Here is a 26,683-nt window from a genome sequence, read left to right on the forward strand (position 1 = left end):
GGTTGTTCTGTTCTTTTTGATGTAGATCACACTTTTTGATCCATTCATATTTAGCTGAACATTTGGGCTTTTTTCCATATTTTACTAAAGGTTACAGTGGACACAGGCATATTTATAACCTTTGAAATTATTTTTTGTGTTTAAGGTAAATACCAAAAAGCTGTATTATTGAGTTATATCAGAAAAGTATGTGTAAAATATTGAGTCATTTAAAATAGTTTAAAAGATAACTTTATAATGAGAAAGAGAAGAGAGTCAAGGAATCATCAAATCAGGACAGGGTGCAATTAGAGAAAGAAAATTTACCTTGAGCTTCTTAAAACATTTTTTTGAGGAAGGCTCAGAGGTGGTCATTGGATAGGTTTTGGGCCCCACTGAGATTTTCAACAGACCCTCTCTTGCATATGCAGGAGACTGAGGAAGTAAAATATCTTTGGCTTTGTGGTACCAAAATACCTTGACAATCTCCAGGGTGCTGGGGGCTTTCTCAACTGCCCCAGCAAGGCTCAGAGGATCTGATATGTACCCTAAATTGCCTGGTATCCACCCTAAACACTGTGAGGTAAAGACCACTGTGGTCTTTATTACATTATTTCTCCTTTATACTTAATGAAAAGCTAAGTGGAAAGAAAAAGGATGAAAAAAGGGGCACCTTTAAGGTTAACAGTTTGGAAGATTTCAGAAAGTAGTCAGAAGTTAGAAGATCACTTTCTATATCATTTGTAAATGCAGTAAGATTCATTGTTAGTTTCTTTTTTTTTTTTTTTTTTTTTTTTGGTTTTTGGGCCACACCCATTTGACGCTCAGGGGTTACTCCTGGCTATGTGCTCAGAAATCGCCCCTGGCTTGGGGGGACCATATGGGACGCCGGGGGATCGAACCGCGGTCCTTCCTTGGCTAGCGCTTGCAAGGCAGACACCTTACCTCCAACGCCACCTACCCGGCCCCCCATTGTTAGCTTCTTAGAGGCCTTAGAGATCTACAAAAATGAGGGTTGTTGTATTGTATTTAAGAAAGCGTGAACTGTGTTTCAGCAATCATAAAATTTCAGGACTTCCAGAGCTTTCTTCATGACTGGCAATCAGAAGACCCATCAGCTATGTGAGCACTAGGGAGACAGAGAAAAACATGAGAATTTACAGAAAAATGTTGGCATATTTTCAGGCAAGAATTAGTTAATCATTTCATATTTTGGCAGTCTGGATACATCATATGCCTTTTTATGTAGTTAATTTGCAAAGGTTATTTGTCTATTTCCTGCAAGAGTGACAGGAAAAAATATCGTTTACCTTTAGGTAAGTTGAGGTTTATTCCTTTCTTCCCAATGATGCAATAATCTATTTGCATATCACAAAATATAGATCTTAAAATATAAATGGTTCTTGTGACCAGATGTAGTTTCTTCTTCTTTGGCCCCATTAGTTTTTGTTTCGTTTTGTTTTGGTTTTGGTTTTGGGGCTACACCGGGTGACGCTCAGGAGTTATTCCTGGCTATGCGCTCAGAAATCGCTCCTGGCTAAGGGGACCATATGGGACACCGGTGACGGGCATGCGAGGAAAATGCCCTACCACTGTGCTGTTGCTCCAGCCCAGTATTTTTGTTATATTTTTAACACTAGTGTAAGCACCTTAATTAAAGATTATAGGGTAGCTATGTAGCAACTAACCTGTTAGAAATCATTAAATCAAAAACTCACCTAATCACACCCATCCCTTTATCAATATAAAAAATCTGACAAAAGTAGATCAAACCCCAAATAGAAACTGTGTAAAACATCATATATCCTGTGGAACTGGCTTCAACAAATGAAGATTTGGGGGAATCATCTGGAGTCTTTCTTTAATGGTAGAGGAGAGAGGTTTTGGCCTTACTTGGTTGTGCTCAGAGTTTTTTTTCCCTGCTTCTATCTTTTTTGCTCAGAGGAATCAAATAGGGCATAGACAATTGGGCAAGGGCTGGCTCTGGGCAAGCAAGATATTTAATAATTTAATATCTCCTATCCTTAAGTAAAATATTTTAAAATTAAATATTAATCCCCCACCACTTTATGTTGAGTAATTATCTGAATATTTTCATAATACAGTTATGAAAGTAATTTTTTTAATTTTTAAAATTTAAACATTTTTAAAATGACTCTTATATTATAGGTTCAGTAGTTTCTATTATTTTAATGTTTATAGTGTCAATATACCATGTTACTATACCACTTCACTCCTAACCAAAGTGCCCATGACTTTCTACCACTGTTTTCATATCACTTCTATCTAGTATGTCCCTGCTCTAAATGTTTGATATTTATTTATTTATTTATTTATTTATTTATTTATTTATTTATTTATTTATTTATTTATTTATTTTGGATTTTGAGCCACAGTAAATGATGCTCAGGCTATACTCTTGGCTCAGCTCAGGGAACCTGATAATGGGATTGAGTCCTCAGCCTGCCACATGGAAGAAAATGCCTTAGTAGTCGTGCTATTGCCTCTGTCTCTACTTTATTTATTCATCCATCCATCCATTCAGTCATTCTTATTACATACAACTGTTTCTATTCCTGGTTTTCTGCTCAGGAATACTTGGCAGTCCTCAGTGGACCATAGATAGTGCTAAAGATTGAACCTTGATCTACTACCACAAAAGCAAGTGCCTTATTCATTGTACTATCTCTCAGGCACAAGTAATTGCTTTTGGAGTTGAATGCCAAGGGTTTATCATTGTTTAGTATTATCTAATCTTTTATTATGATTTTACATAACCATAGTTGAGTGAGGTGAAAGATTAATAATTCAGCATAATATATGGTAATTTTTACAACTCAGAGCACAGAAATTTGCACTTTAGTGTTTATTTCAGGACTGTTCACAACTACCCAAATCTGGAAATAGCACAAGTGACCAATAACAAATGGATGGATAAAAGACTAGATTAAAATACATGTGTAAGTACATAGTACAAATGCACAATAGTATACTACTCAACTTTAAAAAAAAAGACAAAATCATGAAATTTTCTGTTACATGGATGTGAACAGTATTATACTGCACGTTAAGTCTGTTTCCTTGCATTCCCTTTTCTTCATGAATTTTTACATTAATAAATAAAGAAATAATGCCAAGAATATCTCACAGAACTACTATCTGTGATGCTTGATTCAGGCCAAGGTGTTGAGACAATACCAGCCTGAATTTAAAATAAAACTAAAATGAAATAAAAGTGAGCAGGAAATTGTCCATTCTCATGTCTAATTGGTCAATTTGAAGCCACTTATCCACTGTCTATTTAATATTGTATGTAGTTCTTCAGGTTTCAGTTTCTCAAAAGTAAATTAATTGTAGTGATAGGACTTTTCCTACGTCCATTCTATCTCTATTGGCTTCAGGTTTGTTATAGTAAATCTTTAGCCATGTTATAACAATTGGACTATGGGGATATGAAGAATGAATGCAGAAGCAACAAGGTAAATTAAGCAGGTAGCTATGATCAAACCTCCATGAAAACCATCACTCCAGAGACCAACTACCCAGAGAGATTTCTCCATTTAATTGTCTTTTCTCTACTCACTTGTGACTTTATTATCAACAATTACAGGTCCCCTGGTTGTGGACATTCTTGTTATGAGTGGAAAGTTTGGTTCTTGGCTCATAGTTTTTATTTTAGAGTTCAGAAGACCCATTCTGAAAAAATCTGAGGGGAACACAATATGCAGTTGTAGCCTTTGGCAAAATTTCTCTCTTCATTGGGAGACTTGTAAAGATGAGATCAACAGTTAGAGAAAATAGTGGTCATTGATATACTAGTTGTAACTATGTGGTAAAGATTTAAGTACCTCAAATACTCACATTCATTAACTATTGTTACTTTTACTTTACTCTGAACTTATTCTTCTGATTCCTAACTCTTTTTCAAGTTTTCTGACCAATAGGAAATAGCTCATCGTAAACACCAGGCTGAATCCTAGGGGGTAGAGTGGATGCAAATTTTTAGTGTTATGGTATTTAAACTGTGCTACCTTCTCATGTTTAATGTACAAAATGAGAATAATTTATAGAAAAAGTTAAATGAGGAAATATCTATAAAGCCTGACATTATCATATACAATGGAGTTATGGCAAAAGTATTTATTTACTGAATTTCAAATTTCATAAGAACTTTCTAGATCAACAGTACTTATCCTTGATTTCCAAATTGATTTATAGGGCCTGGAGATATAGTACAGTGGTGCTAGCCTTGCAAGCAGTCGATCCAGGACCTAAGGTGGTTGGTTCGAATCCTGGTGTCCCATATGGTCCCCTGTGCCTGCCAGGAGCTATTTCTGAGCAGAAAGCCAGGAGTAACCCCTGTGCCTGCCAGGAGCTATTTCTGAGCAGACAGCCAGGAGTAACCCCTGAGCACTGCCGGGTGAGGCCCAAAAACCAAAAAAAAAAAAAAAAAGAAAGTCCAAATTGATTTATACTCAGTACTTTCTATTTTTCCTACAATAATTCTATTTTAAAATAAAAACATTGTTTTTTAAAATTTTATGATATACATATTTTATTAATAATTGTGTAGAAGATATATTTGCCACAAAATTATAATACTAATTTTCTAAAGCAATATAATCAACCATCTGAAATTGATTTTAATATAATTTATTTTGATCATAGTGGGTTACATATTGTTGACAGTAATATTTTAGGTACATATTTACATAAAATCAGGGGGATTCCCATCATCGATTTGTCCTCCCTACACCTCCGTTTTCGTCCTACCTCCCATATCCTCCTCCCTCACCCCCGGGGTGGTCCCCTCTGTGTCTAGCTTATTACTTAGTAGTCTTGGTCTTGGTGCCTCCCTTATTTCCCCTCTAACTGGGAGGCAGGACTAGATAGTTCAAGTTATGTGGCTTTGTTTGAAGAAGAGAAAAGTAATAAACTGGGGTAAAAGTCTAATACGCCGAACATGGGCAGAATCCTTCTAGACTAGAGGCTCTCATCGTCGGTTTGAGAGATGAAGGAGAAAGAGAAGATGAAATACCCCAACAGTACAAAAAGAAGTGTCAAATATCCAGTGAGCACTCCAACAATAATGATTAGCACCACAAAAAAAAGCCATGGTCTTGAGATAAAAAACATGGCAGAGCACATAAAGAAAGAAAAGAAAAGAAGAAGAAATAAATATAAATGGGCACAACAACTTCAATAACCACACCAAAACAAAGAAATCGACCAAAAATAGATAGGTAAATAAAAATAAAATAATAATAATAAATGAAGATAAAAAATAATATATAAAAATAAAAAATGTTTTGTGTTTTTTGCCTTTTTTTCCCTCCTGCACTGGCACAGTAAATATTGGGGTCATTTGAAAAGGAATTCACTTGGCCTAAGAGATATGGGGTTTCTCCACCCTTGGAGTATATTGTCATGGGAATAACTATAGACTCTGTTCAGGTTCATTTACTCTCCCGGTGGTGCTTTCATGGTGTTTGGAAGACTTCTGCTCCGTCCTGGGTGATAAAATCAGACCTCTGTATCTAGAGATCTCAGTATCTGCACAGGTTCAGGACTGGGACTTATGATGAAGTCTTTCTTTGTGGTTTTAGAAGTTCTGTTCCCTCAGTGTCATTTTAATCCATCTTCTGTGATTGGTGGTCTTGGTCTTACACTGATCCTAGGATGGAACCCAGGATAGAGTCTTTCATTGTGTTTCCAGAAGCCCCATTCCATTGCAATTGTCTCTGCCAGACCTTTGGAACTGGGGAACATGGTTGTTGTGCAGGTCGTAGTTCAAACCCTAGACTAGGGCTTTTTTATTGGTCCCAAGATATATATAGTCCAGTCATGGTTCTAGCAGCCAGTCATCTGTAAATCGCGATCTTGGCTTTTGGACTGACCAAAGGGTGACAAGTCTTCTGATTTTGTCTTATCATTAGCTGGTGAGGTAGGATAACCTGCTCTTAGGTCAAGTTGCTCCCATTTTCCTCGTTGTCAGGATATCATATTAGAGCTGGCACTTGTTGGTGGACCAGCAGTATTAAGGATGTCCCGGATGGGATTTGTTTCCTGTAGCTGTTGTGAAGAACTGTGTCGATTCTATGTCTGGGATCCAGGGTTCAAGGCTGGATGGATGGTGTCTAATCACCTGAGGTCTAAGTTCGGTCCGTGTGACATATTTTCAAGGTGGGAGATATCCCTGTATTGTAAACAAGTATGAGTTCTTATCCCTAGTAGATAAGAGCTCTTTTTTATATGTAAGATTTCCCTTATTTTTAGTGTGCCTTTGCAGAGAGAAATGGTGCTACATTATATTGTCATTGCATTTGGGGGTGAAGAGAGAAGAAAACAGAAACAGGTCACACATCCAAAAAAGATAAAAATAGGAATAAAAATATATGTGCTCACATATGTATATGTAGAACAAAATTTAAAAAAAATGAATTAAAGTAATTAAAGGAACAAAGTGATGCAAGAGACTACATTACTTTTGGGTAAAAGCAGGTAAAGAGGTGGTGTAATACAGGTCTTATACTTATGTTGAAGTATAGGTTTCCCCATTGTCTTTTGGGATTTTCTGTGGTGCATGGGTTCCCAGGCACCTTTCCATCACACCCCCTGACCTTCTTCAGATTGGCAAAAGATTTGCGGCAGGGAGGTCTTAGAAGAGTTCTTGCCTTGGGGATACTAGAGCTAAGTCCGGTTTCAAGTAACAGTCCACGTTAGGGGGAGTTGGTAGGGAGGGCTGCGCAGCATGAGTCCACAGGGAGTTGGTTGCCTTTTCTTGCAGGGGGCGAGGTGTGGGTTTGACTGGGTGTCCTTTCGCTTGGGTGCTGGGTACTGGTTTGTTGGGGTAGGAGGTCAGTCTTGATGCCTAATGGATTAAGAACTGAGGGTGAAGAGTTTTAATACAGTGGGAGGTCTGAATGGGATTGAGGGGTGAAGGGATAGTTGGATTTCCAAAGGGGGGAAAGGGGAAAGTATATGGAAGGGGTAGGAAAGAAGAAAAGAGAAAATATATTAGAAAGAAAGGGAGAAGAGAAAAGAAAAAAGAGAAAAGAGAAGAAAAGAAAAAGAAAAAAGAAAGTAGTGCGAGAGAGGATAAAATATCAAGGAAATGCTAGTTTGCTTGAATGTTTTCGATGAGTAGGGCCTGTAGTTTAAATCTGTATGTCACAGTTGCTGCTTCGGTGGTCTGACTGGTCACATGCTTCAAATCGTAAAAGAAGGTATAACCTAGAGATAAAGTGTATGTTAAAGAGTTTTCTCGGGACATTCTCATAGTGCAAGCTGGGTATGGTATCTCGTTGACTGAGCCCCGAGATGCCATCTTAATTTGTCCACCCTTTGTATCCAAGAATGCCTATGGACAGAAAAGTTAAGAGGTTATTTTAAATATAGTAAGATTAAGGTATTAAAACATAGTGTTATGAGATGTTTCCATTGGAGTCAGTGATTTTCCGTGATATTCTTTACCTGCGATCCTGTATAAGAGACCTACGGGATTATTATGGGCATTTGTAGTAGAAGGCTGATTACATACCTTTTCTCTCTATGCTGCTATTTCTGCTGTTGCTGGTTTCTTTGTGGTATAATGTGTAGTCCAGAGTTTGTGTTGTTCCTTTTTCATGTATTTTAGGCACTTCTCCCAAGTATATGTTGACTGTTACAATGTTTGGAGTTTCTACCCTGTTAAACGTGTTATTTGATTGTTAAGTATTAGTTGTATATAAGGTGTATGTTCTAGGTGCTTCAGAATAGTGCTATCATTCTGTGTTTATCTTTTGTCTTCTGACTTATTTCGTTTAACATGATATGTTCTAGGTCCATCCACATTGCTGCAAAGTCTGTGATTGTATCATTTCTGACTGCCATGTATTATTCCATTGTGTATAGATACCACATCTTAATGATCCATTCACTTGTTGTTGGACATCGAGATTGGTTCCAAGACTTGGCTGTTACACTGAGTGTTGTGATAAATAGTGGGGTGTACATGTATTTTGGAATGAATGTCCTTCCAACTTGGGGGTATATACCTAGGAGAGCAATTTTTGGGTCAAATGGTAGCTCAATTCTGAGTTCTTTGAGCACTCTCCAGACTGTTCTCCATAGGTGTTGGACTAGGGGGCATTTCCACCAGCAGTGGATGAGAGTGCCTTTCATACCGCATCCCCACCAACAGAGATTGTTCCCATTATATTTTTTATCTGAACCATCCTCACTGGTGTAATGTGGTATCTCATTGTTGTCTTGATTTGGATCTCCCTGAGGATGAGTGAAGGTGAGCATGTTTTCATGTGTTTGTTGGCCATACTTCTGTCTTCCTCAGAGAAGTGTCTATTCATTTCGTCTCCGCATTTTTTATGGCTTTATTTGGCTTTGGGGGGGCTCAGCTTTCTGAGTGCTTTGTATGTTCTAGATATCAGTCCTTTATCTGATATGTCGAGTGAAAAGATTTTTCCCCCATTCTGTTAACTGTCTTCTTGGTTAAGTAAGATTTTTTTCACCATGCAGAAGCTTTTTAGTTTGATGTAGTCCCATTTGTTTATGTTTGATGATAACATTTTTGCCATTGGTGCTCCATCCTCGAAGACCTTTTTGATATATAGGTCTTCGAGTGTTCTATTTTATTCTCGATAAACTTTATAGATTCAGGTCTGATTTCAAGGTCTTTGATCCATTTTGAGTTGACTTTTGTATAAGGAGTGAGTATGGGTCAATTTTCACTTTTGTACATGTGGTTTTCCAGTTGTATCAACACCATTTGTTGAATAGACTTTCTTTGTTCCATTTCAAGTTCTTGCCTCTTTTATCAAATATTAGTTGGCTGTATATCTGGGGGTTTATGTCTGGGAATTCTGTTCTGACCCACTAGTCTGAGGTCTGGTCTGTTTCAGTACCATGCTGTTTTTATCACTATGGCTTTATAGTATAGTTTCAAGTTAGATAAGGAGATGCCACCCAGTTTCTTGTTTTTCAGTATGTGTTTGGCTATCCTGGGTCTTTTGTGGTTCCAGATGTATTTTGTGATTGATTGTTCTAATTCTTTAAAGAATGCTGTCTGAATTTGAATAGGGATTGCATTAAATCTATATAGTAGTTTGGGTAGGATAGTCATTTTGACTATGTTAATTCTACCTATCCATGAGCATGGGATGTTCTTCCATTTCATTATATCCTCTTCAATTTCTTTCTGAAGTGTTTTGAAAGTTCCCTGGTATAGGTCCTTCACTTCCCTTGTAAAGTTGATTCCTAGGTACTTGATATTTTTGATACTATTTTAAATGAAATTGTATTTTTAATCTCTCTCTCCTTGACTTCGTTGTTTGTATATAGAAACGCTACTGTCTTTTGTGTATTGACTTTGTATCCAGCCACTTTGCTGTATTGGTTAATTGTTTCTAGGAATTTTACTGTGGACTCTTTAGGGGTTTTGATGTGTATCATCATATCGTCTGCAAATAGAGATAGTTTGAGTTCCTCTTTCCCAATTTGGATTCCTTTGTTTCCCTTCTCTTGTCGGATTGCTATTGCTAGGATTTCTAAGGTTATATTGAATAATAGTGGAGAGAGTGGACAGCCTTGCCTAGTTCCTGACCTTAGTGGGAATGCTTCTAGTTTCTTGCCATTAAGTATAATGTTGGCGGGGCCGGAGAGATAGCATGGAGGTAAGGCGTTTGCCTTTCATGCAGGAGGTCATCGGTTCGAATCCCGGCGTCCCATATGGTCCCCCGTGCCTGCCAGGAACAATTTCTGAGCCTGGAGCCAGGAATAATCCCTGAGCACTGCCGGGTGTGACCCAAAAACCACAAAAAAAAAAAAAAAGTATAATGTTGGCTGTAGGCTTTTCATAGATAGCTGTAATTATCTTGAGGAAGGTTCCTTCTAATCCTATTTTGCTGAGTGTCTTTAACATGAAAGGGTGTTGGATTTTGTCAAACGCCTTCTCTGCATCGATTGATATGATCATGTGGTTTTTGACTTTCTTGTTGTTGATGTGATGTATTATGTTGATTGATTTGCGTATGTTGAACCAACCTTGCATTCCTGATATAAATCCCACTTGGTCATGATGTATGATCTTTCTGATGAAGTGCTGGATTCGGTTTGCTAAGATTTTGTTGAGTATCTCTACATCTATGTTCATTAATGAGATTGGTCTGTAGTTTTCTTTCTTGGTGGTGTCTTTGCCATCTTTGGGAATGAGTGTAATATTAGTCTCATAAAAGGAGTTGGGGAGGATTCCTGTTTTTTCTATGGTTTGGAAGAGCCTATGGAAAAGTGGCAGTAAGTCTTCTCGGAATGTTTGATAGAATTCACCTGTAAATCCATCTGGGCCTGGACTTTTGTTCTTAGGGAGTTTCTTAATTACATCTTCAATTTCCTCTGAGGTGACTTGTCTGTTTAGGGTTTCTAGTTCTTCCTTTTCCATCTCAGAAGATGGTATTTTTCCAAGAATCTGTCAATTTCTACTGGGTTCTCTAGCCTAGCTGAGTATAGTTGTTCATAATATGATCTCATGATATGTTGTATTTCTTGGGGTTCTGTTGTAATCTCTCCACTTTCATTTGTGAACCTACTGATTTGGGTGTTTTCCCTCTTTTTTGTTTTGGTGAGTTCTGCCAGTGGTTTGTCTATCTTGTTTATTTTTTCAAAAAACCAACTCCTGGTCTCATTGATTTTTTGTATTGTTTTCTTAGTTTCTATGTTGTTTATTTCTGCTCTGGTTTTTATTATTTCTTGCCTTCTGGTTGTGGTTGGATTTCTCTGCTGCTGTTGTTCCAATTCCTTGAGGTGATCCTTTAAACTGTTGATTTTGTCGTTTTCCTGTTTCTTGACATAGGACTGTATTGCTATGTTTCCCCCTAATTACTGCTTTTGCCGTGTCCCACAACTTTTGACAAGTTGTCTCTTCATTATCATTTGTCTCAAGGAATATTTTTATTTCTTCCTTGAGTTGTTCTTTGATCCAGCTGTTGTTGAGCAGCATGTTGTTTAATCTCCAGGTATTAGTTTTTCTCCATTGCTTCTTCTTGAAGTCAATTTTGACCTCTGTTGCACAGTGATCTGATAGGGTACTTCTAATGATCCTTACATTTGTGGTCTTATATAGGTTGGCTTTGTATCCTAAGACATGGTCTATTCTGGAGAAGGTTCCATGTGGGCTTGAGAAGAATGTGTATTCTGCTTTCTGGGGATGGAGGTTTCTATATAAGACTATTAGACCTAGATCTTCTAATTTTTCATTTAGAGTTCTTATTTCTTTGCTACTTTTCTGTTTGGTGGACCTCTCCAGTGGTGATAGTGAAGTATTGAGGTCCCCTGCTATTATCACATTTCTCTTCATGTGTTTCTCCAGGTTTGCAAGCAGTTGTCTCACATATTTTGCTGGCTCTACATTAGGTGCATAGATATTGACCAGGGTCAGTACTTCTTAATTTAATGTTCTTCTGATCAGTAAGTAGTGGACCCTCTTTGTCTCTGATCACTTTCTTGAGGTTGAATGCAATTTGGTCTTATATAAGAATGGCTATCCCTGCTCTTTTTTGTTTTCCATTGGCCTAAATAATTACTTTCCATACTTTTACTGAAATTGATTTTTAATGCCATCTTTGGAGATTTTAATTATCATGTTATTAGGGGAAATAGCAAAGAATAACAGAGCTGGCCTCTTCCACAAAGATATTCTTGGTCTCCTGTCTTCTTCACTTTACTAAATTATATGTCCCTTTTATCAATAGTTTCTTGGCCTTTTAAAATTTATTTTGTACCCTGCAGAAACCCAGAATACACCATGTTCCCTGAACCAGAATTGGAAAGACTTTTAACCCACATAATGGACTTTACTATAAATATTTATAATGGTCACCTTTTCTTCTCCAAACTTTCTTAGGAGTTAATGCACATGTGGACAAAATTCTACAGGAGAATTTTTTTCTCAAGATTTCCAAATTTTAACATAAAAAATATATATATCATGGGTGCCAGTCCATTATCCTCATTCTAGAAGTAATGGGTTTATATTGAATTTCATAGCTATGGATGTCTCTGTTTTTGTTTGTTTATGTTTGGGGCCACACCCAGCAGTGCACAGGGGTTACTCCAGGCTCTTCACTCAGGAATTACTTCTGGTGTTGTTCGGGAAAGGGGAGCCTTTATTACCAGAATGTTAAAAAGAAAAGAGTTGCAGAGGAGTTAATACAAAGATTAAAGCTCTTGCTTTGAATCTAGCTGATTCCTGGTTGAATTTCCAACACCACATATGGTCCTCTGAGTAGCTTTAGGATTGATGCCAAACACAAAGTCAGGAGTAAGCCCTGACTACCACTGGCTTTGTTTTCTCCAGAATAAATAAATAAATAAATAAATAAATAAATAAATAAATAGGGGCAGGAGAGGTAGTAAAGGGTCAAGGTGCTTTCCTTTCACTCAGCTGACTTGGTTTGACCATAGCAATGCATTTGGTCAGCTGATGTCCTCCAGAAGTGACCCATAAACTCAATCCCAAGGGCAAGTGCCCTGATTATAGTTAGTTGTGGTTTAAATTACCCCCCACATACAAAAGAAGTAAAGCTTTTTAATATAATTCATTGATCAAGAACTTGACTTAATGTATTAGTTGACTTATGTAATGCAATTTCCTATCAAAAGTAAGTTTATCATGATCTAATATGTAACACTGATTACAGGTCTTTTCAGGAGAAGAATAGATCTATGGCTCTACTTTCTGGTATTTGGCACAAGCAAGAAGCAGCCCTTGAGAGTTGGCAAGCCAACCCTAGCCATAGAAAGAAAAATAATTTCTGTGTATTCTTTGTAAATGAATGTGATATTTTCATCCCAATTTGGCATATTTCCAAATCTCATATATTTGTTATTTTTAAAAGGTAAAACATGAAATTAAGGCATGTTGTGAGATAATTTTCTAATGATACTTAACTACCAGTATTGTCTCTCAGGACAGAGTGAAAATATTTATACAAAATGTTTGCCATTAAGGTTGTGATTATACTGAAAAATTAATACAGCATTGATAAAATGGGTGATTATTCATTTGTATGAATTATAAAACAAAATGAAGAATATTTCTGTAATTGTGTTTTAAGAAATAAATTCCTGATTTACCTTTTTCTCAGGAAATGGTGCAAAGCAGGTGCATGGAAAGACAGAACAATCACACATCTGCTATTATGTTTATTCTTCTGGGAATATCAAATAATAGAGACCTGCAACATATTCTCTTTCTAATATTCCTAGGAACCTACATGGTCACCCTAACATCCAACCTGAATCTAATTACCCTAATTAGGACATACTCTCACTTGCATACACCTACGTAATTTTCTTAGTGTCCTTTCACTTATAGATAGATGTTTGTTATTCTACTTCTATCAGTCAAAGGATGCTTTCATATTTCTTCAGAGGCCAAAAAAACAATTTCCCTTATTGCCTATGCCACTCGGTATTTTGTTGCAGCTTGCATGGGTCAGGCTGAGTGCTGGATCTTAACTTCCAGGGTCTATGACAGATACGTGGCTATTGGGAATCATCTGCAGCACCGCCATCATGGCGCCTAGACTCTGTCAGATGATAGTCTGGGTCTCTTGAAACTGGTTTGATTTGTGGTTTAGCTGAAACAATTCCCTCCTTTAATCTGCACTACTGTGGAGCAAACATCATTCAGCATTTCTTTTGTAATGTTCCCGAGATTGTTACCTTATCTTGTTCCAGTCCTTTCATCAGCCAAATAACTCTTTTTTTAGTAGCTACATTAGTTGGCTTTGGGTCTTTGCTCATTATCCTGCTATCCTATGGTTACATTGCAGCTTCCATTCTGAAAATATTGTCTCTCAAAGGTAGTTTGAAGGCCTTCAATACCTGTGCCTCCCACTTGGCAGTAGTGACCCTCTTCTATGGTACGGCCCTTGCTGTGTATGGACACCCTAGTTCTGGCCACTCGATAAGCAAGACACGATCCTGTCAGTGTTCTATGTTATTATTATTACCATGTTGAAGCCTCTAATTTATAGTTTAAGGAACAAATGAATCAAAGAGGCATTCAGGAGGGGAATAAAAAAGGCAGCACTTTAACTTTAGCAAAAATAATGTGCTTTATTTTTTATGTTTATATAATAAAAATTTCATTGCCTGAACAAGTCAGAAACTAAAAGAAAGATCAAAATATAATGTTTATGCATGAATTATTTATTTGAAACTCAGATTTAGGTACAAAATAATTTTCTGTTTGTCATTGGGCTTGTGAAATGAAGAAAATTAAAAGATGAAATCTGGGTGTAGTTATGCTTATTTTGTTTAATTACCTTTTAAATGAATTTAATTTAAGAAGATATTTCTAAATTATATTCATTTATTGGGGATTTCTGTTGCCTAAATAAATGTATATATTAAACTGCATCCATCATGATCATAATGACTTTCCCAACCTCTCCCTTCTGATTAGCACCATTTTCGATTAAAAGACTAAATAATTTTGTTGTGTCTTCTTTTATTCTTCTTTGTTTTGCTTTTTTTATTCCACATAGAATGAAGCCTTTTATCAATGATATTTTCTTTCTTAACCATTCTTATTTATTTTTATTTTTAATTACTAGTAGTAAGATCAGCATTTTGGCTTTCTGTCCACTCTGGTAGTGCTAAGATTTCAATTCATCCTGGTTCATGGTTCATTCCTGATGATGGTTTGGGGACCATCTGTCGTGCTATCAATCAAATCTCAGATGACTTCATGCAAGGTCAGCACCTTAAACGTAGAAACTATGTATTCAGACCTTTTATTAAGTAGAATCACTTTATGATACATTTATGTTGTTACAAGAAAGCAAGATTTAAAAAAAAATCTTGTGTCACCACTAAATTATTTTAGCAGTGTAATCAGCTTACAAATTTTAAGGAGAGGAGAGCTAATATAAGGGTCAAATTTTGCCTTGTACTGAGCCGATCCTGATTCTACAACTGAGGCAATGTGCATCATCAGCCATGAACGCTACCAAGAGTCACATCTGAACAAAGTCATGGTTAAGTCCTGAGCACAACTGAGTGTACTGAGTGTAGCCAAATGAATAAGGAAAGATTTCAGTTTTTCAAACCCTGTGTGCCCTTTTTCCACTTCTTGGCATTTATGTCAAGAAATTAAAACATTAAATAGAATGTTTTTTGCACTAAATATTCAAAGCTATGTTCATCGCAGCACTATTTAAAGTAGCCAAGGTCTAAAACTAATGCAAATGTCCAAAGGCTTATTAATGTATAAATAAAAAATGTGATTTCGGGCCCTGAGGAATAGCACAGCCATAGATCATTTGCCTTGCATGCGGCCAACCCCAGACAGACACATTTCGATTCCCAGCATCCATATGATACCCTGAGCCTGCCAGCAATGATTTCTGAGTGCAGAACCAGGAGTAACCCATGAGCACTGGTCAGTGTGGCCCCAAAACCAAAAAAAAAAAAAGTGATATGTACTTACAATGTAAAACAACTCAGTTGTAAGTAAAGTGAAATCTTATATTTTCTACAACTTGGAGAAACTTATAAGATGTCAAAATGTCAGATGATTGCACTCAGATGTGGTGTATAAATTATAAAATGAGCTAGAAATGAACAGTGTCCAAAGAAAACAAAACCTTGTATTTTTTCAATAGTCAGGAAGTTACTGAGTTTGAGATGGCATGGAGATGGGGAAAGAAATAAAGGAATATAAATGACATAAGTACAGTTGTAGAGAGTCTTTGGCTTCTTGGTGGTGGTTGAGATGCAGTTATTTTGTACACTAAAAGCATTAGAAATAACACTATTGTAAACCTGTTTCTTCAACAGAAATCAAAAATGAAAATAAATAAATAACATATTTTCTGTTTAAATTAATATGTATGTATGGTCTGAAGTCATAGGTTGCATATACTTATGAGATGTGGAAAATTAAGAATTTAGAGTGTCCACCCACAGAGAGTTTTTCACATAATTTCTGTATTTTCTTTCTTTCTTTTTAATTATCCACAATCTATTCAATTTTAATAAAAATTTTTCAAAATTAAAATGGGAAAATTAAAAATTTAAATCATTACAAATATTGAGATAAATTGTTGAGAAAATGAATAGAAGAGAAAAGGTAGAAAAACTAGTCTGTCTCTATTGCTATAAAATTTATTTTTTCTAGTATGGTAAATTGAGATAAAGAGATGAAATAAAAGAATGAATAAGAAGAGGCCACAGAAATTTCAATAAGGGATATTTTCAGAGGTTACTGGATAACAGAGTAATTCATTTCTGGGCACAATTGGCAAGGAATATTTTTGGTGGAAGGTTCCCTGGAACCATACAAGACTTCAGATATGATCTTCTAAATTGTGTGTTCAGATAGGTGGTATTGATACCCAATATATGAACTGATAAGAGATATCAAAATCTTGAATAAAATCTTTTCCATAATATGGAGGCATCACCATGAAAACTGAATCAAGCTAAGAAAATCTATAGAAATATTTTATACAGTTTTTGAATTAAACATCAAATATATTATATTGACATTTATAGAACATAAGTACATGAATAGATTGTATTTACATAAGTACATAAGTTTGTATTTTGTTATAGTACTCTGTACATCTTCATGTGAGTAACTATATGATTGTTGAATTCTGGGCACACTGAAGCCAGCCACATTCTTCTCATTGTATCCATGCACCATCCTGAATCTCAGAAAGTTTGACTTGTAAAACAGAAATTATATTTACTATCCATACATATGATTTCTATTAATGTACTTTGTGGCTTTTTCTGTACTTTTTATGTTATATATTAAAACTAATTTTTATACTGCTAAATTGCACACATATATAGTAAACAGCATCCTTCTGCTGCTTGGCTGCTGCTTAGATGCAAGTACACAAGGCTGTCAGGGATGCAAACACCCTAGGCTGCCAGGGATCATGCTGCAAGATTTGCAGAGGACCCTGGGCACAGCTGCAGTGTGAGAGCAAGAGCTCACCAAGAAATGCCAACTTGTAGAACTGCTCTCCTGGGAGAGAGAGAGAGAGAGAGAGAGAGAGAGAGAGAGAGAGAGAGAGAGAGAGAGAGAGAGAGAGAAACTGAGAGAGAGAAACTGAGAGAGAGAGAAACTGAGAGAGAGAGAAACTGAGAGAGAGAGAAACTGAGAGAGAGAAACTGAGAGAGAAACTGAGAGAGAAACTGAGAGAGAGAAACAGAGAGAGAAACTGAGAGAGAGAAACAGAGAGAGAAACTGAGAGAGAAACAGAGAGAGAGAAACTGAAAGAGAAATTGAGAGAAATGGATGGCGAGAGATAGAGATAGAAAGACCAACAATCCCTTTTTATTCCTCTTGGAGTGTGAGGCCTTCTGCCATCATCTAGGGGTTTCAGAGAGTGGGAGAGAGAAAGAGAGAAAGAAATTCACTTGCCAAAGGTGGCAGGGAAGGCGAAGGTTCAAGGGAGAGAAATAGAGGAGTAGATACAAAGCAGGCAGCATCTCTTCCAATGTGTTATCTCCAAGCCCTGGGGACTAGCGGGTGATGCTCTGGTTATTCTCCTGGGCCCCCTGCCAATGCTCCATTTTTTTCCTTTTATACCTGACACGACAAGGGTTGTGTGTCCAAAGGGCCTGTCCAGGTGGCATGTCCAAGTTCAACTATCCATTACAGTGAGGGTATTCAAGGGGTGTGCCTAAATCCAACTGCCATTACATCAACACACATATGCTTTTGAATATAATTGCTTTAAAATAATGTTTATGAGTGAAGCAAAAATTTTTTGGGGGCCACTCCTGGGTTATGCTTTAGGATTTATTCAGGATCTATGCTTAGGTATCACTCCTCAAGTCCTATCAGGACTTGAGGGAACTTAGGAAATGCCATGGATTGAATCCTGGCCAGCTGAACGCAAGGCAAATACCTACTATGCTATACTCTTGCCTACTAACAACATTGTATTGTCAAAATTAAATATAGAAGTTTAAAATAAGGGGCTGCAGAGAGCCCAAGGGTTAAGTGTTTCCCTGGAATGCTAAGACCCCAGATTTATTACTGGTACCACTGAAAACTGTCAAGAATGACCTCTGAGCACCATTGTAACCCACAATGAACAAACAAAAAATTAGTTTTTTAAATAATTAAGGGCCTGAGAGATAGTACATCAATAAGATGCTTCCTTCCCCATGGCCAGCTCACAACACCAAATATAGTACTCTGAGAAACACCAAGATAATATGTTAATATCAATTTCTGGGTTAAAAAACCCAAAGCTTTGTGATTTCAAATGACATGGCACACCAGAATATGATCAACAAATATTTTATTGATTCTTTGGGTTATTTATGGAAGACATCTACACAAACATGCCCTTTAAAATTCTACCCATGAATCTCAAGAGTTATTGGTGGGTGCTTGACCTGGGATCAGAAGAGGTAGTTAGAGGTTTGGTGCTATTGAAATCGGGGTGACCAAGCATCACACGGGGGAGTAACAGAAGCTGGACAATATCTTCTCTCTTTTCAAAAATCCAAACAGTTGACATTGAAATGATATAATTTCTCCAACATGATTAGAATCTATTATCCCCACATGAACAGTAATTCCATTAAGAGTCAGACTGCTTATTTCCAGGAGCAGGCCTATAGTGGCAGAATTGACTACTTTATGCCAAATTTTAACTTGTAGTGGAGCAAGTTCAATGTTATGATTATGGTATCAGGGCAGGGGCTATCCAAGCACAATTTCCTGCAGTAGCAGACTGCAGAAAGTCTATTGATTGTAATTCTACTGGTCAAGGCTGGGGAGGGGACACAGATGAGAGTATTTCCTGATTTTGTAGGATCTTGAACTGGCCCCTTACTTAAGTTCCTCAAAACAAGAAGTTTGGGTCAGGTCTCAAGAAAGAAGGTCCAGGAGGAATCATACAGTTTCTATTAAAAAGCCCTAGTTTACTATAGTTAAAACATCTTCTCAGGACTTGTGAAGCCTGGGGCTGGCTTCTTCTCCAGTTTCTCGAGACTGGACTATCATACCAATTGCAGTCTCTAACCCAAAGGCTTCCTTTGCTCATCTTGGACAAAGTCTCATTTGTGCCCAGTAGAATAAATATATAAAATATAAAGTCTACAAGTTGGGTAAGGCTGCCCCAGGCACCATGTTTCTAACCCCTCAGGCAGATGGGTCTGATGAAGTAAGGTAAGGTAGTAGCAGAGGAGAAATAATACACAACAGTCAGAAAAGATATTCATTGGATTCAGCTCACTTTATTCCTCTGAGCTTTTCTTTGTCATGAGTCTCTCTACCATCTGCTTTCTTTGCCGAGTTCATCCAGACCTGTGGACCTAGCCATGTCTTTCTTCCTGTGCTGCCTGTCTGTGTCTTCCTCCTCCTCTAAATCCAGCACTTTTTCTTGATTATCCAGAACACCAGCCACCAGTGTGGGGGAAGGCCCTTTATAACAGGTGTGGTTTTACATACCAAAACAGGAATTTGGGGGAATGGCCTTAGTTAGACTTTTACCTAGGTTAATTTTATATTTTCCACATTTATGCTTTAAATAAAACAAAAAAATGAGAAAAGTTAATAAATTTGTTCTACTTGACTCTCCAGAGGCTGGAAACTCAGATCTGAACTCAAAGCATTAAAGATTAAATTGTATATCTCATTCTCAAATTTTTCTAGACTTCTCTGAACATAAACAGTAGAACCTTTCCACAGATATATTTAATTTGAAAATTCTTAAACATTCTTACACAAGCAGTGTTAATAAGCCTAGAACAGTCAATTTCCTTCCCATAAACTTCTCTAAACAAAATCACAAGAACATTTCTACAGATAATACAGTTTGAAAATAAGTTTCTATATAAGATACACAATAGAATATCACCATAATTTGAAAACATTCACTACAATAGCTAACACCATTATGCATTTCCCCAGAATTGTGCAAACTAATATTAAACCACTAAAGTTAAATACAAAATTGTCTGTTTGCAGTAATTCTATTGGTCAAGACTGGGGAGGGGACACAGATGAGAGTATTTCCTGATTTTGTAGGATCTTGAACTGGCCCCTTAAGTTCCTCAAGACAAAAAGTTTGGGTCAGGCCTCAAGAAAGAAGGGCTTAGAACATAACAGAAAGTCCCATACAGATCTTCAACATGAACCAATTGTAAACACAGGTCCTAGTATCAATTTAAATAGTACATTTTTATATGAAAATTAAGGGAGGAATGTAGAGAGGGACATGTGTGCTTGACAGAAACAAACTACTCCAGAAAGCAAAAACACAAAGAATGTTACAAGCATGGACTTGTGGACAATTTTTCATAATAGGGACATGATCTCTAAAATAAAAATAAAACATTTCAGTCAGACATAGGACATAGAATTACTTTTTTTTCCCTAAAAAGTGAGTTTACATACAGTTTCCTATTCTGCCTCCATAGTAAGGATAATTGCCAAAGGAGACAACAGTTGATGGTCTTTTTTATTTCACCAGTGGAGCCTCTTCTCCTTAGCAGTTCTGAGCCTAGCATTCTGCATCTCAATGGTTTTCTAGACTCATGGGGGCTGCATTTAGTTTCAGAAAATGTTTTCTGAAATGTTTTAACCTTCTCATTCTCTGCCTGAAACTTGAACTCTTTATCCTTATTGGTAAATGTTCTATGAGCCAAATTAGTTTTATATATTTCCTTTGTATAGTTATTTGCAAAGTACTTGTCTCTTTTTTGTATATAATAATATAGAAGTTTGAAAAAAATTTTTTCGCTAAAACTCACATAGTTGACATAGCTTGTCACATTAGTAGTGGCAAGGAGAAATACACACTGTATTGACTAATTCAATGACATGGCTTATAGTGATGTTATACTGTTTAAAATTTGCATTTACTGTATTCCTTTTCACCTAAATTTCCTAATTTACAAATAGAAATAATGCCATGCTTGCCTCATGAATTAATTTGTGCTTGATTTGGCTAAATAATTACACATTAAAGTGTGTATACGTAACGTTCTTTACTAATAAGAGAAGTAGGCAACTATCTTGACTATTGTTATTAACTATTTACCTTCTAGCTGGATCTTGTTCTGTACTGGGTTTATAATCTGCACTTAAAACTTGGGTACTCACTGATTATTACAGTACTTAAATCCTGCCAGGATTTAATTAAGAATTCCAACTTCATTAAAAGTAAAGTTACAGTTATGAGGTGAAAATTAAACTAGGGAAGTGGGATAGGATCCAAAAGAGAATGACCAAGTGAGACATAAAATGATCAGGGACCAAAACTTCATGACTCAAGAGAGCAGATACCTTGAGAATTCCCCTCTCTAATTGTCTCTTTATTTCACCTATATCATCTACAACAAGTTCTGTAGCTGTGTGTATCATCTCTGTTACACAGTTATATTTATATGGACAGAAACTCCATTGTAAGTGCAGTAAAACTACAGAAAATACTTTCAGAATTTAGAACACAATTTCAGCCTTTGGAAAGAAATATTCTTCTCAGGATTCTGGACACAGGTGAGAGAGCAACTGTCTAAAAGTTCAGAGGATTTTGTACTATACTAACAGCCACTTCCTCTTCGAGTAGGAGCTTATAGAGCAAGGCTTATGGTCTGCACACTGGTCATCAGACTTATGATGAAGTCTGCTCACTTTTTATGAGACTCTTCACCAGACTTTTGCCCTGTACAATTGGTATTCATTTGGTTCTTTTTCTCCTTACTCAACTTTCCTGCTCATCAGTGGTCTTTAATCAACCAGGTGTGGCATTAGTCTGAGGTTAGATGGAGATTGATTTTAAGCGCACAACTTTAAGAGTGTAATCTTGATAATGGCTTTCTTCTCCTTATTCACCTATTAAGGGGAAAATAGATGGCACTGAATTAAATTTGATAGTGTCTATAAAGTCTGGCACTTAGCAAAAGCTCAAAACTTAATTCAGAATCAAAACAACAGATAACTTACTAAATTTTCAGGACACTTCCAAGAATAAAAATCTTTGTCTTTAGTACCAATGTTATCCATTCTAATTATGATTTACATTTAAGGTTTTGCTTGAGTATTTTGCCTCACGATAGCATAAAAATTTTGCTTCATTAAAAGTATGCATTTTAGATAAGATCCAAATGATACATCTCTATAAAGGATGTGTATATATATTCCAAATATAAATGAAAATAATAGCTTTATATTTTTAATAGAGACAAGCTTGACATTCTATAATGATATAAAGTACTAACTTTTAGTCTACCGTTCTTTGAAAATGCTCAGATATTTCTCCAGTGCTGTCTTTGTAGAATCTAAGTATGTGATTATACTAGATTGAGTCATACGGATACTCAGAGGTGCTAACTCCAAGAACAGGTGGAATTATTCTGCCACTTTTAAAGTTCCCATGCTACACAGTTTTATTTATTTATTTTTTCAGTCAGTAGCACTCTGGCTTTTATAAACTGCTTATTGAAATATACGTAACTTGGCAAAGTGCGCATACCTCCATAGATCGAATTTTAGGTTTTGGTGACCTAGAACTATTTGGAAGAAATCTCCCCAAATATTTATGACAGTCCTATTCGAAACTTATCTATAAGATAGTAAAAATATACAAGAAGTAATATGTCTACTCAGATAATTAAAAACATCAGTCTATGACTTGGCCATTCTTAATGAGATCATTATTATTACACATTAAGTAAAGCTGCCCAAAGTTTTTCTGTCATAATTTGAAATGATCATTAACATAAAATCTTCTATTCATGCCTACTTAATTAAAAAGAAAAGAATTTGGAGCTGGAGCAATAGCAAATCAGGGACGATGTTTGTCTTTCATGTGGTCAACCTAGATTTTATCTCCAGCATCCCATGTGGTCTGCAAGCATTCTAGGAGTTATTGCTGTACAAATAGTCAAGAGAAATTAACCCTTGAGTACTGCCAAGTGTGACCCAAACCCACCATGTTAAAAAAGAAAGGGAAGAAAACGAATTGTAAGAAAGTCATCGGCAGAGAAAAGCTTCCTGATGTATTTATTGTAATGTTCCTGTATTTTTCTCTTAAAAATAACATTATACACGATTTAAGGACAGTTCATTGTAACTAAGGTACTTTAGAATGATTAGTGTAGATATATCTGTGATAGAAAACTGTATTTCCCCTATTATCACAAGTAAAAAGCAGTGCCTGGAAATTGATGTGATAAGTCCAAAGTAAGGAGAATTAACAAAATAGAATAATATGAGTGGTATCTTCATGACCCCAGGTGACATTTCACAACCCCTCCCATGCCTGACTACCTACAGATGTGCTTTTGTCTCTGCAATCCAGTTTACAAAAGATTTTAAAAATAAATCAAAAGCACAGAGATCAATAATTACAATCCTAAAAATCTGCTTGCAATAGGAAAAATCAGGGTATTTCCATCTTCACATATTGAAGGTTTTATAGGTTCATTCACATCATTTCCTAAGTATGTGTTTGGTGTGTGACAATTTCCATTATTGTTTGCCAAAATTTTTCTATGTCTCAAGATTGTATAAAACGGGAAAGAATGATGTATCTCCAAGATTAATTGAATGGTAGTTTATTTTTGAAAATTTATTCTTAGAGCCTCATGTCATATGAGGCTCCAGGTGACTCAACATTAAAACAGCATTAGATCCATACATGGTAAAAACCACTGGGTTGAGATATGACAGAATTATCTTATTTGGGTCTCTTTCCAATATTCATATATGTCAAAAATGTGGAAAGGTTAAATAAAAATAATTTAGTAAATCATGTACTAATGCTTGCCATTATTTCCTTTTGTCATTCCTTTGTTTTGTCACACAGAGTGTGACCATAATATCTATGCAAGAGATCTTTTTAGTTTTATTCAGTATAACTCTTTAGTTATTATATATGGAACACACATTAAACCTTCAATGCTCATGAGTCAAGCTTGCAGATTTATTCAGCCATAATAAGAAAAAAACATTTTATGTCTGTGAATGAAAGCATGCCCTTCTCATTTTTAGCAGATGGCACCAGGCAGGTCTGTGGCAGATTCCAGAAACCACACCTCTGTGTCCATGTTTGTGCTCCTGGGACTTACAGAAAATAAAGAGCTGCAACTTCTTCTTTTCCCAATCTTTCTAGGGATCTATTTGGTGACCCTGATATGGAACTTGAGTCTGATCATCCTCATTAGAATGGACTCTCACCTGCACACACCTATGTACTTCTTTCTTAGTTTCCTGTCATTCCTAGATATCTGCTATACTACGACCATCAGTCCAAGGATGCTTTCCGATTTCCTCAAAGAACAAAAAACAATTGCTTTTGTTGCCTGTGCTACCCAGTACTTTTTCATGTCTTGGCTGGCTTTATCTGAGTGTTGTCTCTTGACTGTTATGGCCTATGACAGATATGTTGCTATTGGTAACCCTTTGCAGTATTCTGCCATCATGGTTCCAGATGTGTGTAAGAAGATGGTTACTGGTGCTTGTGGGAGTGGGTTTTTTAGCAGCTTAGTTCAAACAGTCCCTGGCTTTAATCTTGATTACTGTGGATCTAATATCATTGAGCATTTCTTCTGTGACATAACACGTATTTTTCCTTTGTCTTGCTCTAATACCTTTATACTGCAAATGATTATTTTTCTCCTATCTATATTTGTTGGGTTCGGTTCTTTCTTTCTTATCTTATTATCCTATGGTTTTATTGCAGCTTCCATCCTAAAAATATCATCTATTAAAGGCAGTCTGAGGGCATTCAATACTTGCGCCTCTCACCTGGCTGTTGTGACACTCTACTTTGGATCTGGTTTATTTGTTTACTTTCAGCCTACTTCTAGCCACCCCAGGAAACAAGACAAGGTGCTGTCAGTGTTTTATGCTAATATTATCCCCATGTTAAATCCTCTTATCTATAGTCTGAGGAACAAGGAGATCAAAGACGCTCTCAAGAGGGTGACAGAAAGAGCAAAAAACTACCTCTAAAATTATAATAAATGGCAGAAATTTTTCTTCTCTCTCAGGAAAAAACAGTTTGGAACATGAATTTTGGTACATCAATAAAATCTAAGAAAAACAAAAGATAATCTGACTGCCTAGTATCTTATTTCCACTTATGTTTTCTGCATCAGTAAATGACTTTTTGAGACAATGTTACTAGTTTTTTTTTTTTTTTTACTTTACTTCATTTCTTTATTTTAGAGTTTATAATAGAATTTCTTCAGTTATAGTTAGTCAATATTTCTGCATATACTTTCTTTTTTTTAATATAATTTTTATTTTGATCATAGTGGCTTACATATTGTTGACAATATTTTAGGTACATATTTACACAAAATCAGGGGGGCTTCCCATCCCCAAATTGTCCTCCCTAACCCTCCGTTTTTGTCCTACCTCCCATTTCCTCTTCCCTCACCCTCAGGGCGTCTAGAATATGTGGTCCCCTCTGTATCTAACCTACTACTTAGTAGTCTTGCATCAGTTTGGTCTTGCTGCCTCCCTTATTTCCCCCTGTAAGTGGGGGCAGGGCTAGCTAGTTCAAGTTACATGGTTTTGCCTGAAAAAGAGAAAGTAAATACACTGGGGTAAGGGTCTAATACCCCGAAAATGGGTAGAATCCTTCTAGATGTTACTAGTTTTTAACTTAGCATGATGGCTAGTTTCCTGGTAAGTATGTAGATCATTTTTTATCTTGAGATTACAGAGGTATTGATGCTCTGTGTAGCATCATAGATCATTTGCCTACTAAGTTGTTAAGATGGTTTAATAAATTTTTATTTTTACATATATTTAATATTAATTATATAATTGAAATTTTAATTTTATTAAATATTTGTTTTTTTGACTATCCTGCTTATTTCCTCCCCATTAGAGGAAGAAATTTACAATATTGTTAATACTTAACGCTACTGTTAATAAGTATTACAGGCATTGTGTTGTTCTAACAGGATATCTAACTCTCAAGTCCTACTATTTCTACCAACATCCCAAAGACACCCTCCCTCCACTTGTCTCCTCCTACAGGGAAGCTAAATTCTTGATACCAACTATTTTTGTTTTCTTTGGGGTCTTATTGCTCTTTTACCATACATCTATATACAGAACCTATGAAAAAGTTCATTCTGTATTTGTTTTTCTCAGCAAGATCACTCAGCATGATGTGTTCTAGTTATATCCAAAAAGGCAACAGATAATATATTTTAATCTATTCTTACAGTTTCATTCTATTACATTGTGTATGCATACCACATGGTTTTTAAAAGTTAAAAAATGTTCTCAATTTAATCACTGTGAGATAATTTTAAAAGTTATACATAGTCAAGCTTCAGTCATACAATGTTCTGATGCCCATCCCTTCACCAGTCTTTATTTCCCAGCACCGATTTCTTTCCTCACTTGCCCCCATTCTCACCCTCAGACTTCTAATAGGCCAATATTTTCCTTTTACGCTTTTGTCCATTTTTTTACATTTAGGCACCATACTTTGAAATACTGTTACTGAAGGGACACCATATATATCACTTTACTTCCTTTCAGTCCCCAGTTCTTGTCCAGAGAGATCATTTCCACCATGATTGGCATTGGGGTCCCTTCTCTACCCTGGATGTACTCTTCCTGACCATCATGTCTATTACTTATACTATGGTTTATTTATACAATGGTAATGTTATAATATTCTTATTCTATGGTATTTTT

At 36.2% G+C, this 26,683-nt stretch overlaps 1 protein-coding gene across 1 annotated transcript; it reads left to right on the forward strand.

Moving 5' to 3' along the window:
* Positions 1–24,013: 24,013 nt before the first annotated feature.
* Positions 24,014–24,973, forward strand: LOC126018735 (olfactory receptor 5A1-like). The gene has a single exon (XM_049780829.1). The coding sequence runs from the start codon at positions 24,014–24,016 to the stop codon at positions 24,971–24,973; it is 960 nt and encodes a 319-aa protein (XP_049636786.1).
* Positions 24,974–26,683: the final 1,710 nt, after the last annotated feature.

The sequence above is a fragment of the Suncus etruscus genome, chromosome 9 (genome assembly GCF_024139225.1).
Source record: "Suncus etruscus isolate mSunEtr1 chromosome 9, mSunEtr1.pri.cur, whole genome shotgun sequence".
In the NCBI taxonomy this organism is placed as follows: Eukaryota; Metazoa; Chordata; class Mammalia; order Eulipotyphla; family Soricidae; genus Suncus; species Suncus etruscus.

Bases quoted from the DNA above. Each gene is read 5' to 3' on its own strand.
- LOC126018735 (XM_049780829.1), top strand. From the start codon at position 24,014: ATGGCACCAGGCAGGTCTGTGGCAGATTCCAGAAACCACACCTCTGTG.